This window comes from Esox lucius, chromosome 6 (genome assembly GCF_011004845.1).
Source record: "Esox lucius isolate fEsoLuc1 chromosome 6, fEsoLuc1.pri, whole genome shotgun sequence".
Classification (NCBI taxonomy): Eukaryota; Metazoa; Chordata; class Actinopteri; order Esociformes; family Esocidae; genus Esox; species Esox lucius.
Genome location: NC_047574.1, coordinates 20,409,991 through 20,427,176, shown reverse-complemented (window position 1 = coordinate 20,427,176; position 17,186 = coordinate 20,409,991). Strand labels below are relative to the sequence as shown.

General features: G+C 39.5%; 1 protein-coding gene across 1 annotated transcript in view; it reads right to left on the bottom strand.

Annotated features, from left to right (window-relative positions):
• plpp4 (phospholipid phosphatase 4) overlaps positions 1–17,186 on the bottom strand; it is a 109,475-nt gene that overhangs the window by 61,105 nt on the left and 31,184 nt on the right. Inside the window, exons 2-3 of the mRNA XM_013134201.3 lie at positions 11,558–11,666; positions 266–356 (exon numbers count right to left, since the gene is read on the bottom strand). Of these exons, the coding sequence (XP_012989655.1) occupies positions 266–356; positions 11,558–11,666 (200 nt within the window). The remainder of the gene's footprint in view (positions 1–265; positions 357–11,557; positions 11,667–17,186) is intronic.

Genomic DNA, 17,186 nt, shown 5'->3' with positions numbered 1-17,186 from the left:
AAATATTCTACATTCTACATATTCTATATTCTACAAGATTGAAAAAGGTAAACATGAAGAACTGAGGATGAACTGAGGATGATGTAGCACACCTTATTAAAGATGTTAAATATAGTTTGACATTAGATGTAACCTTAGCAACTACTATTCCTCCTACAGGATGTTCAGGGAGGCGTTATAACCATTGAATTTCCAGCTGCATTAAAACCACAAATGTAATCATTCCCATAGCTTTTTTGTAGGATGCGGATTAGAACATACATACCAAGACACGCTTCCTTAATTTCAGTTTTATCTGTCCGCCGAATGATCTTCACGACGAATATCACAGCCAAAGGTGTGAGAAATGAAATTGCCTGTGAAGAGAACAAGAAGAAAACACAAATTACAATTATGTTAGGGTATTAAACTTCAGTATGTATCACTGTGTATCAGGGGACAGCTTTCGAAGAGGAAGTATGACAGTTTTCGGAAATGTCAAATGTCATCATGATTAAGAAACAACTTTAAACTGATTTTCACCAATAGATAGAATGGGTATGTAAGTCTAATGATGACTCTCATTAAAATAAATTATGCTCGTATGAGTAAAACCATTTCAAAGACGGAAGTCATTGGCAGTTCACCTCTATAATGAAATTACCAAGATGATTTGTGTTGTTCAATATAATTATATTTATTGGTAATAAGAGTTCCTGGAAAGATAGGGCATGGGGATGAGGGAAACTGTCCCTTCTTGCGTGTATTTGCGTGTCTGTGTGTATGCATGACTACTTGCATTTGTGTAAACTACGTATTTTTGTTGGGAGCCTGAGGGTGTTTTCACACATCCCTTAGTTCTGAGTTACCCATAAGCATCATAAATAAGTTGATTTATTTCTGTAATTCCATTCAAAAAGTGAAACTTGTATAATGTATATATTCATTCCACACAGACTGATATATTTCAAGTGTATATTTCTTTTAATTTTGATGATTATAACTGACAACTAATGAACACCCCATATTCAGTATCTCAGAAAATTTGAATATTGTGAAAAGGTTCAATATTGAAGACACCTGGTGCCACACTCTAAACAGCTAAATAACCCAAAACATCTGCAAAGGCCTTTAAATGGTCTCTCAGTCTAGTTCTGTAGGCAATGCAATCATGGTGAAGACTGCTGACTTGACAGCTGTCCAAAAGACGACCATTGACACCTTGCACAAGGAGGGCAAGACACAAAAGGTCATTGCTAAAGAGGCTGGCTGTTCACAGAGCTCAGTGTCCAAGCACATTAATAGAGAGGTGAAGGGAAGGAAAAGATGTGGTAGAAAAAAATGTATAAGCAACAGGGATTACTGCACTCTGGAGAGGAATGGGAAACAAAACCCATTCAAAAATGTGGGGGAGATTCACAAAGAGTGGACTGCAGCTGGAGTCAGTGCTTCAAGAACCACCACGCACAGACGTATGCAAGACATGGGTTTCAGCTGTCGCATTCCTTGAGTCAAGCCACTCTTGAACAAGACACAGTGTCAGAAGCGTCTCGACTGGGCTAAAGACAAAAAGGACAGGACTGCTGTTGAGTTATGTTCTCTGATGAAAGTAAATTTTGCATTTCCTTTGGAAATAATGGTCCCAGATTCTGGAGGAAGAGAGGAGAGGGACAGAATCCATGTTGCTTGAAGTCCAGTGTAAAGTTTCCACAGTCAGTGATGGTTTGGGGTGCCATGTCATCTGCTGGTGTTGGTCCACTGTGTTTTCTGAGGTCCAAAGTCAACGCAGCCATCTACCAGGAAGTTTTAGAGCACTTCATGCTTCCAGCTGCTGACCAACTTTATGGAGATGCAGATTTCATTTTCCAACAGGACTTGGCACCTGCACACAGTGCCAAAGCTACCAGTACCTGGTTTAAGGACCATGGTATCCCTGTTCTTAATTGGCCAGCAAACTCGCCTGACCTTAACCCTATAGAAAATCTATGGGGTATTGTAAAGAGGAAGATGCGATACACCAGACCCAACAATGCAGAAGAGCTGAAGGACACTATCAGAGCAACCTGGGCTCTCATAACACCTGAGCAGTGCCACAGACTGATCGACTCCATGCCACGCCGCATTGCTGCAGTAATTCAGGCAAAAGGAGCCCCAACTATGTATTGAGTGCTGTACATGCTCATACTTTTCATGTTCATTCTTTTCAGTTGCCCACATTTCTAAAAATATTTTTTTGTATTGGTCTTAAGTAATATTCTAATTTTCTGAGATACTGAATTTGGGATTTTCATTAGTTGTCAGTTATAATCATCACAATTAAAAGAAATAAAGTTTTGAAATATATCAGTCTGTGTGTAATGAATGAATATAATATTAAGTTTCACTTTTTGAATGGAATTACTGAAATAAATAAAAATGTTGATGATATTCTAATTTTATGACCAGCACCTGTATACTAAATACATTTCTTTCACATTTTGAGTGTTAGATCAAGCTGATATAAATAAAATCATATTATTTTATGCTCAACTTGACCAAGGGAATTCTGATAAGCACTGTATTTTTCAGGAGTAGTTAGCTCCGGTTCCCAGAGGGCAGAAAACCTTATGTTTTTAATTCTGAAATAATGTTAAAGTAGAAGGAAAAATAAGAAAAGAAAAGAAACTTTGGCTCTCCAAGTTGCCTTTACCTGATTTTCTAAAGTTGAATTCAATTTTCATAGTACCATTTCTGGCTGAGTGAAAATATAGTGAAATATCCCAGTGCAAAATGTAACACCATCACAATACATTACAGTGTATAAGCCTTTCTTAACAATTTTCCTAAGAAGTGTTTTTTTGCTCTATAACTACATTTAACTGAAGACAAATATCTCTCTGAAATACAGTAATTGGATAGATGTAGATCATTTGTTTATTTCTTATACTCTTAGTGTTTGTATAATATTTCATTTTAGCAAGAAAGATATTACAACTCATAAATATCCAAGGAATATTTTTCCCTTGTTAGCAATGTTTGGATACACAATGAAACCAGGGACCCACATACTGTACATACATCCGTACATACAATTTATAGGACCCACAGCAACAGCACGTCTTAAAAATGTATAATCAGGGCGGTTCTGAATCTCTGATGTATAGGTCTAATTGACAGTCATGAAAAGGCTTGCATGACATGTGGTGTACATTTTCTCATCATCCCACAGCAAAAATATATGATAAAAAATGCTTCACATAGGGTGTTAGACACGGCTGTACTGCAGTTTTGCTGGACCCCTGTATGGTATATTAACAAAATTATAATTGAATGCATCAGCCATTGATGTGTGACCACGTTTAGTGTGCATAAAACCATTATTATGACAAATAAAACACCCAACCAGTTTGTACTGTTTTCTTTTTATAGGTCTATATCAATAAATGAGAATGAAATACCCATTAAATACATCCTGGCCTAATGAAAACACAAAACAATAAATATTTAGCTCAACAAACCATCACAATTTCAAAACAAAAAGAAAGACATCACCTACACATGTGCCACATAAAAGCAGACCGTTATATCCTACAGCCAACCACCACTGTCCATATACAACAACTCTTCATCAGAGAGGCCGTACCAATGGAGTGGTGGGATGTGAGAGGCAGGAGAGTGGCAAGTGAGTGAGGCGACACAAAAATGCATTGAAGGTAGGAGGCCTTTGTCATTGTCTACATAGGACATTATTGATGCTCTGGTGGTAAAGACCAATAGATATCGATTGCCTGATATCAGTGAAACGGTCAACTGATGTCAGGCCATCCATCAGATGACTGAGCTGGCATTGCACACTCGCTTGCAGAGACTTTTCTGGGGATTCAGGTAGGCTTGGCTGCAACCCTGACTTTTCCAGAGCGATGCCAAGAAACCAATACCAGCTAGTGAGCACAAGCCTCCACTTCAACACTCAATTAAAAATGAGTACAGAGAGGATCTCCTGTCCAAGATCAAACTTCTCCTCGATCATGTCCTGCACATCTTTCAGAAACAATATAACCCCCAGGGAAAGCCCCGCTCACATCATCCTTCAGAGAATTTGGGAGTGTGAATGTCCTCACCAACAACACTGTCATTAACAACCACTTCACAGCATGGATCCCACTCGATTCACACTGTTCTGCAAGGTGTTCTGTGGAAGAGTATGGGTAGTGAAGACTTCACTCACCAACTCTATTATTATTAAAATGATCAGCATCGCAGCAAGTAATACCATAGACCTGGGGTAGGAAACAAGTGGCTTTGGGGTGATTTTGTGTTTTGTTTCCCAGACCCAACCTTTATGTAGTTTTGTTTCGCAGACCCATTTTTTGTCCATAACAATAACACCAAATTGATCAGAAATAAAGTGTAGACATTTTTAATGTTGTAAATAACTATTGTAGCTGGATACCATTTTCAATGGAATATCTACATAGACCCAGGCCCGTTATCAGCAACCACCACTGCTAGGTTCCAACAGCACGTTGTGTTCAAATAAGATTATCAATTTAAAAAGCTAATTGATCATTAGAAAATCCTTTTGCAATTATGTTAACAGAGCTTAAAATGGTTGTGCTGATTAAAGAAGCAATAGAACTGGCCTTTCTGTAGACTAGTTCAGTATCTTCAGCATCAGCAATTCTGGGTTCCAGTGCTGTCTCAAAATGTCCAGAAACAAAGAACTCCAATTGATCAGAAATACAGTGTAGATATTTTGTATGTTGTAAATGACTATTCTAGCTGGAAATGGCTGATTTTCTATGGAATATCTACATAGGCGTGCAGAGGCCCATTATCAGCAACCATCACTGTTCCAATGACACATTGTGTTTGCTAATCCAAGTTTATCATTTTGAAATGCTAATTCATCATTTGAAAATCCTTTCACGATTATGTTACCACCACTGAAAACTGTTTAGACTACTTCAGTATCTTCAGCATCACCATTTGTGGGTTCGATTACAGGCTCAAAATAGGGTGAAACAAATAACTTTCTTCTGAAACACTTCAGGCTATTCTTGTTCTGAGAAATGAAGGCATTCCATGCAAGAAATAGCCTAGAAACTGAAAATATTTTACAACATTGTGTACTACTCCCTTCACAGAACAGTGCAAATTGGCTTTAACCAGAATAGAAAGTGGAATGTGAGGCCCCGGTGCACAACTGAGCAAGAGGACAAATGCAATAGTGTCCAGTTTGAGAAACAGATGCCTCACAGTTCCTCAACTGGTAGCTTCATTAAATAGTACCCACAACACCAGTCTCGACATCAACAGTGAAGAGGCGACTCTGGGATGCTTCTAAGCAGAGTTGCAAAGAAAAAAGTAATGTCTCATACTGGCCATTAAAGGGGTTAGGGAAAAAGGGTTGACCTGGACCCAAGAAATGAAATATAACACCCCAAACACCCTAAACTGAATTTTCCTGCCTCAAGAACCGCTTAGCTGACAACAAACCAATACAAAAAGACAGTGGGTGGTCCACTCAGTTCTATCTATTTCTTTTAGACAAAGTTTTCCTACGTGTTGTGAATGCCCAAGGGTGACTTCCTAAAAAAAAATTAAAATCCCAGGGACACATGGACAAACATAACACACCCTTAAAAGAGCAAACCTACTATGGTTTGCAACAAAATATAAAAAGTCTGGCCATTCGTGAATGACATTGATACAGTTAAACTGACTAACGTTTCTTACAAAGTTCACCTCCGCCATTTTAATAATGTATTAGCCACTAATAGGCTTTACAGGTATCCACTAACTTACTGGAATTGTCATAAGAATTGAAAAATTGCTAGCGAGTCTGCAAAAGCTATTTCATTTCATGGCATAAGAACATATTTTTTCTTTCATTCGTTAATGACATTGATACAATAACCATCAATAAAGGTGACGATAACTAACCTTTTCATCAAGTGAAAAGACAAGAGAAGAATGGAATCTACCAGAAATAATAAATGACATTGCCCTCAGTAGATTCAAACTTAGGTCTTCCACATGAGAGGCACTGTCCTTAACCACTACACCAAAGGATCACATGTTTCAGCAGCCACTTGACTCCATTTAGGATCGTGTTAAACTGATCAACGTTTCTTATTACGTTTACCTCCACCATAGCGTCTATGGACTGTATTGCTTTTGCCACTGGCCGTTTTAACAGCTTATTAGTTAGTAATAGGCTTACTAGGATCTACTAACTTCCTAGGAATAATCATAAAAATGTTGCAATTGCTAGCGAGACTGAAGATTTACTTTTCCCTGCCAGAAACAGTCGCAATATAACTGTATAAAGTTTCAGTTAAGGCTAACATAACTTCTGTATGTTGTTGGCAGCAAATACACTCACCTAAAAGATTATTTGGAACACCATACTAATACTGTGTGTGACCCCCTTTCGCCTTCAGAACTAACCTAATTCTACGTGGCATTGATTCAACAAGGTGCTGAAAGCATTATTTAGAAATGTTGGCCCATATTGATAGGATAGCATCTTGCAGTTGATGGAGATTTGTGGGATGCACATCCAGGGCACGAAGCTCCCGTTCCACCACATCCCAAAGATGATCTATTGGGTTGAGATCTGGTGACCGTGGGGGCCATTTCAGTACAGTGAACTCATTGTAATGTTCAAGAAACCAATTTGAAATGATTCGAGCTTTGTGACATGGTGCATGATCCTGCTGGAAGTAGCCATCAGAGGATGGGTACATGGTGGTCATAAAGGGATGGACATGGTCAGAAACAATTCTCAGGTAGGCCGTGGCATTTAAACAATGCCCAATTGGCACTAAGGGGCCTAAAGTGTGCCAAGAAAACATCCCCCACACCATTACACCACCACCACCAGCCTGCACAGTGGTAACAAGGCATGATGGATCCATGTTCTCATTCTGTTTACCCCAAATCCTGACTCTACCATCTGAATGTCTCAACAGAAATTGAGACTCATCAGACCAGACAACATTCTTCCAGTCTTCAACTGTCCAATTTTGGTGAGCTCGTGCAAATTGTAGCCTCTTTTTCCTATTTGTAGTGGAGATGAGTGGTACCCGGTGGGGTCTTCTGCTGTTGTAGCCCATCCGCCTCAAGGTTGTGGGTGTTGTGGCATCACAAATGCTTTGCTGCATACCTCGGTTTGTAACGAGTGGTTATTTCAGTTAAAGTTGCTCTTCTATCAGCTTGAATCAGTCGGCCCATTCTCCTCTGACCTCTAGCATCAACAAGGCATTTTCGCCCACAGGACTGCCGCATACTGGATGTTTTTCCCTTTTCACACCATGCTTTGTAAACCCTAGAAATGGTTGTGCGTGAAAATCCCAGTAACTGAGCAGATTGTGAAATACTCAGACTGGCCCGTCTGGCACCAACAACCATGCCACGCTCAAAATTGCTTAAATCACCTTTCTTTCCCATTCTGACATTCAGTTTGGAGTTCAGGAGATTGTCTTGACCAGGACCACACCCCTAAATGCATTGAAGCAACTGCCATGTGATTGGTTGATTAGATAATTGCATTAATGAGAAATTGAACAGGTGTTCCTAATAATCCTTTAGGTGAGTCTATGTTTGTCTATCCTGACCCAAAACGCAATCCACCAGAAACAGTCATAATATACCCTTAACTGCCAGCAAAGTTCTTGTCTATACGGAACAACTCTTAATGCGTACTTGGCTTCGTCTGCGAGGAGATACAAACTCGGGACCGATAGTTGGCAAGTACGCTTCTCTAACCACTACCCTATTTAACAAGGTATACTCAGTCAGTCAGTGACTCAGTCAGTCAGTCAGTCATTCAGTAAGAGACATTCGCTCTTCTTAGCCAGATCCGCTTGCGCAGTCCGGCAGAAAGTATTATGGACAGATTAATCTAAGTTTGAGGTGTTCAGATCATATATACAGATGTGTTAGAAAGTACAGGAAATCATGCTTGTATCAAAAAGGAATTCGAGCAGGTGCAAAAATAAGCGATGTTTGTGATTCATGAGCCAAAATTATGTGCTAAGAATGTTCAATTCTGTGAGAGTCATTTTTGTAAAACCAGTAAATGGAAGGTGTTAATATCTGCTCTTTGTAAAATATATACCTCAGTTACGAAAGTATGATACATTTTACATTCTACTGGCAAAAAGTATCTATCAAAAAGTATCTATCTATAGGATGTTTCAAATAATTTGGAAATGGTTTGCCTTAAATGTAAGTATAACTCTTGTTGCCTTTGATTCTATAATTAAAATTGATGACTGAAAGTTATATATAAAGAGCACATAACAAAGCTGAGATTTGTTTCTGATGTAAGGGCTATCAGGGATTAGTCAAATTTAGTTACGGAGTTCCCATCCGGTATTTCCATTACGGGTGCTAACTTGCTATCTGTGTGGGACTTCTTGAAGCAGTTCGCTGAGATGTAGATTTGCCAGTGTTGTGCCATTGGCAAATTTGTGATTGATGTTGTTATTCTTTCAAGTAAGAGTGACCAGATTACAGTGGCTACAGCCCTACAATCAATACAAAACTCAATAGCAGGGTATTGAAAATATGTCCAATCTATCTTTCTGTGCATCTGGACAAAAGACAGCTCACTGTCCCATCAGAGTAACTCATCAACACCAAAAAACACATGTAAAAAACTAAATTTAGAAGTAAGCTTTTCTGAAAATAGCTGTGCTCAGAAATGTATTTATGAGGTGTTGGTTGGGGTGCAGTGTGTATTTATTTTGTAGGCTAATGAGCATTATATAGTGCTTTCAGAAATTCTAAAAAAACCTATTAGGTTTTGACAATTGTTGTTAAGTAAAATACATTGTTATAATTGATTAAAAACAACTGCCATCGATCTACACACAAGCAATTTCTTTTTTAATGTTTGCCAATTTATTGAATGCAAACATTTCATTCGGTTACGTGACTCACTTTGGGACTTTGAAGTAGTTGTTCCCCTTGCTCAGAAAAGGGGAACGTCTTTTGTGGGGCAATAGTAACAATGCTTTGTAGATGACAGAGATCATTTATTGGCGGGCAGAGTAGAACTTTTACACTAGCTCTCTCAGACTGGATGAGGACTCTGAGATCTGCAATGGGCTTCTGTATTATCCACTATTCCTTTCATTCCTGACCCATCTCCCACTTCTTAACACTGAGAAGCATCCCCATAGCTTGATGCTCCAAACAGAATGCTTCACCTTAGGGAGGGAATAAGCCAGGTGGTACTTTGATTTCCCCAGACACAATGCTTCACATTTAGGCATAATGTTTTTTTTAATCATCCATTCATTGTCTTTGTTATTCACCATGCTGTACTGGTGTGTGTCCATACCTACGAATGTATAGCATATAAAAATATCTTTGTCTGCTCTCGGAGTCCATGAAGCTGATTGTTATATACCTTCAAATACCAGGAGTGGCTTCCTACTACTTACACTACCATTAAGGCCGGATTAATGGACTACTGCAGAGATCTCTTTCTGGCAAACATTCCATCCCTGCAGAGAAACTCTGATAAAGCTATGTTAGAGTCCTTTTGGACCAAGACCCTACTTGCTGGGGAACTTAGTTTGGCCACACAGCCAGCTCTAGGAAGAGTCTTAACATGATCAAAAGACACAAAATGCATCTGAGCTGAATTTGGAGTGTACTGGTATGGGTCTAAATATTTATGTACATTACATATTTCAGATAATCATTTTTTATAAATTGGCACAAATTTCCAAAATGTTTTCGCTTTGTCATCCTGGGTTATTGTGTATGGATTGATTGCAAAAACATATAATAAAAGAAAAAAGAAAGAAAAAAATCAATAACAACAAAATGAGTAGAACGTGAAGGGGTCTCAATACTTTCTGAAGACACTGTACATACAGTGGGGAGAACAAGTATTTGATACACTGCCGATTTTGCAGGTTTTCCTACAAAGCATGTAGAGGTCTGTAATTTTTATCATAGGTACACTTCAACTGTGAGAGACGGAATCTATAACAAAAATCCAGAAAATCACATTGTATGATTTTTAAATAATTAATTTGCATTCTATTGCATGACATAAGTATTTGATCACCTACCGGCTCTCACAGACCTGTTAGTTTTTCTTTAAGAAGCCCTCCTGTTCTCCACTCATTACCTGTATTAACTGCACCTGTTTGAACTCGTTACATGTATAAAAGACACCTGTCAACACACTCAATCAAACAGACACCAACCTCTCCACAATGGCCAAGACCAGAGAGCTGTGTAAGGACATCAGGGAAAAAATTGTAAACCTGCAGAAGGATGGGCAACAGGACAATATGCAAGCAGCTTGGTGAGAAGGCAACAACTGTTGGCGCAATTATTAGAAAATGGAATAAGTTCAAGATGACAGTCAATCTCCCTCGGTCTGGGGCTTCATGCAAGATCTCACCTCGTGGGGCATCAATGATCATGAGGAAGGTGAGGGATCAGCCCAGAACTACAAGGGCAGGACCTGGTCAATGACCTGAAGAGAGCTGGGACCACACTCTCAAAGAAAACCATTAGTAACACACTACGCCATCATGGATAAAAATCCTGCAACGCACGCAAGGTCCCCCTGCTCAAGCCAGCGCATGTCCAGGCCCGTCTGAAGTTTGCCAATGACCAACTGGATGATCCAGAGGGGGAATGGGAGAAGGTCATGTGGTCTGATGAGACAAAAATAGAGCTTTTTGGTCTAAACTCCACTCGCCGTGTTTGGAGGAAGAAGAAGGATGAGTACAACCCCAAGAACACCATCCCAACCGTGAAGCATGGAGGTGGAAACATCATTTTTGGGGATGCTTTTCTGCAAAGGGGAAAGGACGACTGCACCGTATTGATGGGAGGATGGATGGGGCCATGTATCGCGAGATCTTGACCAACAACCTCCTTCCCTCAGTAAGAGTATTGAAGATGGGTCGTGGCTGGGTCTTCCAGCATGACAACGACCCGAAACACACAGCCAGGGCAACTAAGGAGTGTCTCCGTAAGAAGCATCTCAAGGTCCTGGAGTGGCCTAGCCAGTCTCAAGACCTGAACCCATTACAAAATCTTTGGAGGAAGCTGAAAGTCCGTATTGCCCAGTGACATCCCCGAAACCTGAAGGATCTGGAGAAGATCTGTATGGAGGAGTGGGCCAAAATCCCTGCTGCAGTGTGTGCAAACCTGGTGAAGAACTACAGGAAACGTATGATCTCTGTAATTGCAAACAAAGGTTTCTGTACCAAATATTAAGTTCTGCTTTTCTGATGTATCAAATACTTATGTCGTGCAATAAAATGCAAACTAATTACTTAATAAACATACAAGGTGATTTTCTGGATTTTTGTTTTAGATTCCGTCTCTCACAGTTGAAGAATACCTATAATAAACATTACAGACTTCTACATGCTTTGTAAGTGGGAAAACCTGCAAAATTGGCAGTGTATCAAATACTTGTTCTCCCCACTGTATTTAATAAGTATAATGTATATAATAGGGTGTGGTGATGATGATGATTATCATGATGGTGTGTGTGTGCTTGTGTGCAACCGCCTGAATGTGCATCCATTTGTCTGTGTGTCTCACTTACGAACATGACCCTCTTGGGGATGTGGTCCGACTCCACCAGAGGGTTTTTATAGAGCCACAGTTCCTCTGGCTGAATCACTCTCTCAAAGGGCTCCAGGAACTCTGTGAATCTGAGGGGAAGACACAAATTAGCTACCTGTCATTCACAATACATTGATTTTTGTAACAGTGTCCTCAGCAATTCTGGCGTTGCAAGCCCCGTGTTCTGCATGACCTTTCTAGTTTAATACTGTGTTTCTAGTTGTCTTTGACACTTGAGGTAGAAAAGTGTCTAAACAACACTATATGCAAAAAAACATTAAGGAGGATTAGATTTCTACCACTTGACGTGGACAAGTGTTTACACTTTTAAATGTTGACACATTTCTTGTTCATGTTAAATGCCCTTGGCCTTAACTGACTAGCACATGGACAGCATTTCCTTCTCTGAAACAATATTTCTGCATCCCAAAAGGCAAACTTATAACCCCACTGCACTACTTCTGACCACAGGACGTAGTGCACTTCAAAGGGAACAGTGTGCCATTGTGAGACATCGATCAAGTACCAAGAGATTAGCATGCCTGCCCCACAGCTTCCTTTAGCAGTCTCCCTTCCTAGCTAGCCAAGGATCTGTCAAAACCGACCTTGTTCTCTCCAAGCACAACAAAGGCTTTCTGTCAGTCCACTCTAAAACCTGTCTTTCACTGCAGATCATGCCCACCAAGGCTGACCGTGAGAATGTCCAAGAAAAAAACTGTCCCAGAAAGAAACCACAAAACTGAAGTTCCCAGGAGAAACATATATATAAGTATATCTCAAACAAAATTGTTTTGTGTGCTATTCAGACCACGGTAGCTATTTGATTTCTGCCTAATGATTAGTCTATTAAATGACTTTGTATTTTTAGATGTTGCTTCTGCCTGATAAAGGCTAGTTCATATTGACCATGCTTCTCATTAGTCAATTCCAAAGAATTGCAAAAAAGATTAAAACAAAATAAAACAAACTCACTCTGCCCAACACTATGCCCTGCCCACATGTGTGAGGTCAGATTTAAATATCTACTAAGACCAACAAATTTGGTCTTAAAAAATAAGTGGGGTCTTAAACCATTTGATTAAAAAGCTACCAAACCATTTCATTGGCTGCAGCAACAGATCTGTCTGGTACCAGAAACCAGTAGATTGGTCCAGAGCCAGAAAACTTGTGACAACATTTTGGCTCTCACTCACTTCAGATGTTAGAGAAACCAAGTCCTAGCTTGGCCAACTGTCTGAGATCTCCCTCTGGGGACCATTCTCTAATACCTCTTCCAGGATTTCTCTGCATTCTTTTGTAACACCTTGCATGGCAATTACTTATGATTTGACTGTTTTAAGCAGTAAATAGTGCAGGGATTTGTCAAATACTCATGCTCATTTTAATACAGTATATGTGGGCAGTTGTTGACTGCCCCCCAATCACATAATTTTAAAATCCTGGGGAAGAGTTGTAGTTAAAACCACCGTAAGCCAAACTGAGTCAAGACCGATACCATTGCACACCGAAACCAAGAGAAGGACATCTCAAGAGAACCAGTTTAAGACCTAAATAGTAAAAGTGTCACCAGTGTAGAGATTACAATCTACTTTTATGCATTTATTTCAAGTTAACTTGTATATTCTTTATCATTAAGAAGAGTAGGAAAATGAATGCTGAGTTACATATTGCTAATTGTTTGGAAACTGGTCATCAGTACTACAGAATACAGTGAAAATTACTGAAAAGTGTCCTGTCATCAAAAGCTATATAAGGAACATTACATGCAGGTAGGTTTTCTGAAATGTAATCTCGTTACAACAATCTAATAATTGCGATTCTATTAATTACAGGTCATGATGGGAGTCATTTTTCCACTATTGTGATGGGTGCAATTATCATCATCATAATCATATTAGTGGTTTTAATGTCAGGGCAGAGCTCCATAATGACAGACCCAGCAGGCCCTCCAGTGTATTCAGCTGGAGAGGGATTGATTGAGATTCATATGTGGGTGGCTGCATGGGCTTGTATGTTTCTCAGGATTGTCTGGAAGATAGATAGAAAGGGAATAACAAAACGTGACCACTGCTGCGTCTTTGAAACAAACCTTTGATTTGATTCCTGAACGCAGCATACCCACAGTGTTCAGAGTCCAGCAGGGGGCAGCAGAAAATTACCGCCCTGGTGGGTGGGTGGATGTCAGAAAGAGACACAGTACCTTGCCTCATAGCGCTCTAGTGACTTATTGCAGTAGGTTGGGCTCCTGGGAGGTCAATCTGAGTTGTTGGAATGTGAATGTTTTCACCTCCAGCTTGTGTGTGCCGGAAATAACATCCTGGTTATGCGAGCAGGTAGGATAAAGCAAAACTGTGTGATGTGCTTGGAGGAAACATGTCTGAATTTTGGAGCACATTTGAGTTGCTGCATTAAGGCAAGGCCACTCTGGACAGAATTGGGAGGGGAGAAAACGTGGTACAACATTTTTTTCAATAAACAAAGTTAATACAAAGTAAAGCTAAAATAAATGCCTGCCCTTAATATATGCACTCCAGATCATTCAGAAGATAAGTAAGAAAGGGAAATGTTGCTAAAATCTGTCTTAAAAAAAAAAAAAAAAAGAGAATGGACTACATATTGGTAACCAGTGGTCTTAGATGATGTACAATCAATCAAATGTATTTATAATGCCCTTTTTACATCAGCAGATGTCACAAAGTGCTTTTACAAAACACCCAGCCTTAAACCCCAAGGAGCAAACAACAGAAGTGTTAAATTTCAGTCTAGTTATTATAGGTCACATTAAAGGTGGAAAAAGTTCTGACATAATTTATCTTTGTCTCATTCTTTTACATCACAAACACCTGGCATTTTAACAGGGGTGTGTAGAATTTTAATATCCACTGTATATTTAAAAAAGAGAGTGAGAGTGTTGAAAATACATAAAGAAAGGAAGAGGGAGATGTTGAGCCTGCCTTTACACAGTCAAGGGTCAGCTAACAGTGTTCTCTGTAGAAGCAGTCCTGGTGGTATACTTTCAACACTACTAAAGCAGGAACACAGATCTTCTGACACAAAACTGTAGCCCAAAGATGTCACCACACTGCTAATAAGCACCAGCAAGGGCTTCTGCACTTTGCAGTATGGCAAATTGTTGTGTTTCAATTTTTGTAGCTCTTCAGATGTTCCGCATTGAAAACCATTGAAGATAATTACAATGTAATTTTATATCCTGAATTGATGGGAATGTAAAGGGTACTGACCCAGAATATTGACCAGCACAATAACCACAGATCAGAAGCATATTTTACTGATTTGCCAAAACCAATATTAACATGTGTATAGATTAACTCTCAGAAAAAGACTGCATAAACCTGGCCTACATGCTAACGTTTTTTAAACAAAGATGCTTGATTGAAGTTTGCTAAATAATACCTGGTCAAAAAGAAATCTACTGAAAACAGTTGCTCTGGAAAGACAAATGAAAGGAGGACCTAAATGGCAGCACGACGCCAGATGTAACGTTTGATAAAAAAATAAGAGACTGTATTAGAGCAGATGGCATTATGGTCAATATAAGTTATGTACTGTATTAGAAAAATCTAAAAGCTTTACAAAAACTACAACTAACCCAAGACGTAAAATAAATATTTAGCTTTTTTCTGTTAGACATTTTGACACTTTTCCATAGATGACTGTGAAGTGGGCCAATTTCTCATCACTAATTATTTCAATCTTTCCTTGTCAGATGCATATTCCAATGCTGACAAAGCACCACAACTAGAGGCAAGGAGATAAAACCCAGTTATCCCTCAATGCCTCCTCTCTTCCTGACTGTGACGCACGGAGATTTGAAATATTTTGTGCAATGCAGCTCAATATAAGCCTTTTTTCCAGACCCAGGTTTTATGAAGTATTATTTCGGGGGGTGAAAATTGCAAAGGCGAAATAAATGGCCTTGGGAATACTATTCTTGAACTGCGCAATCACAACAACAATGTAAAACAGGTAAGATATCTAAAATTCTGTCTTACGTACGCTAGATCGGTTACAAAGCCATATGTCGTGACAGGGAATGGCTTTGCCTGCTCAGTTAGGATTAAGTTATTATGTTTAAGGCTGGCCTCCATTTTCCAAAAGCACAACCTGAGAGTAATCTGTTGGACTGCTCCCAGAGCCGGTGTCAGACTAACACAGATATATCGGCAGTGGGCAGCACTATTTTATCCCTATTGATTTAATTCTGACAGCCATAGAGGGCTAGGTAGGAGGGCTCGGGAATCAGGTTCGTCTCCATGTGCGCAGGAGGGCACTGATCTTTGCTCACAAAGTCAGCTGATGATTGTGAACAAATGATCATGATGATTAGGACGTTCAATATAGCTATGCGGCACAGTATGTAGAAACAGGGACTTTTCAAAGGTCACAGGTCACAGACTGAGAGGTTCTAGGAAATTTGTATTTACTTAGTATTGACTCGGAAACTGTTAGATAAGACAAATACTTTCTTTCACCTCAAGGAACTGCAAATATTCTGTGACCAAGTGCTATGGGTTAAAAATGGTTTTGTTTGTTCAGGGTCCATAGAAAGTGTGCTTCCTCCAGACCTCCTGTGTGTCCTGCCAACGTTGTTGTTCATCAGCCACCAATAATTCCCAGTTCATTCGTTTAGTCCTAATGGATTCAATGAAGTCGGAGAACTCTGCGGTTTAATGAAACCGACCGATTAATTGCCAATACGAGCAATACAAGGTCTTCATAGTGAAATGCATGTTGCATGGCTCTTATTCGAAAAACAAGATTTTACACACCGTAAATATGTATTTAATATCAAGGCTATGCAGGCATGATTTCCTCTGGGTATATTGATAGCACAATCCTATTGCAATAGATGATGATATAAATTGTTGATGAACCTTATCTAAGACGTGGCTAGTAATACAGTACAGTGCCTTTCATGTCCATTAAGAGAAATGGTGAACTCTTCTGTAATTCAGAACTATACTACCTCACTCCTAATGCTTAATTCAGCATTTGCAACTTCATATTGTTAAACTTTCAGTTGGGAACCAAATTCCACTCTGGAATACCATACAGACACATGTGCATCCTTGATTTTATAAACCCTGTTGTCTTGATTGTATTAGATACTGGAAAGGTTACAGGGTCACAGAAGATGCAACCTGATTTCCTTTAACTTTTATATGTTATTCATTATTTAACCTGGTTTCTCCGGTAGCCCAGAGGACCTAGGCCTTGTATGTCCCATGATAAATGCTTGTTTATCTAAGGCGAGTTGACTAAAATGACCTGAGGGAAAGTTGTGAGGGATAGACAGGCAGACAGGAAGACTTCTGTGAGAAATCTTACTGACAGTTTCCCGTGGGCTTCCCTTGCCCAGGCAGTATAAAGTAAGAGATTTGAGGGGCCTTTGAAAGGTCTGACAAAACGTGTTCCCCCAAGTAGAGCTTGGGACCATGCTTTGTGTCTGGAAGACCTCTGGGAGATGGATAAAATGGTCCTACCTGCATGTCTTTAAAGACCTATTTGCAAATCATTGCTGAAGAAATCTGACATATTGGAGTAAGTTTATGTGCAGTTATACATATGACTATCTAGGGTAGGTTTAC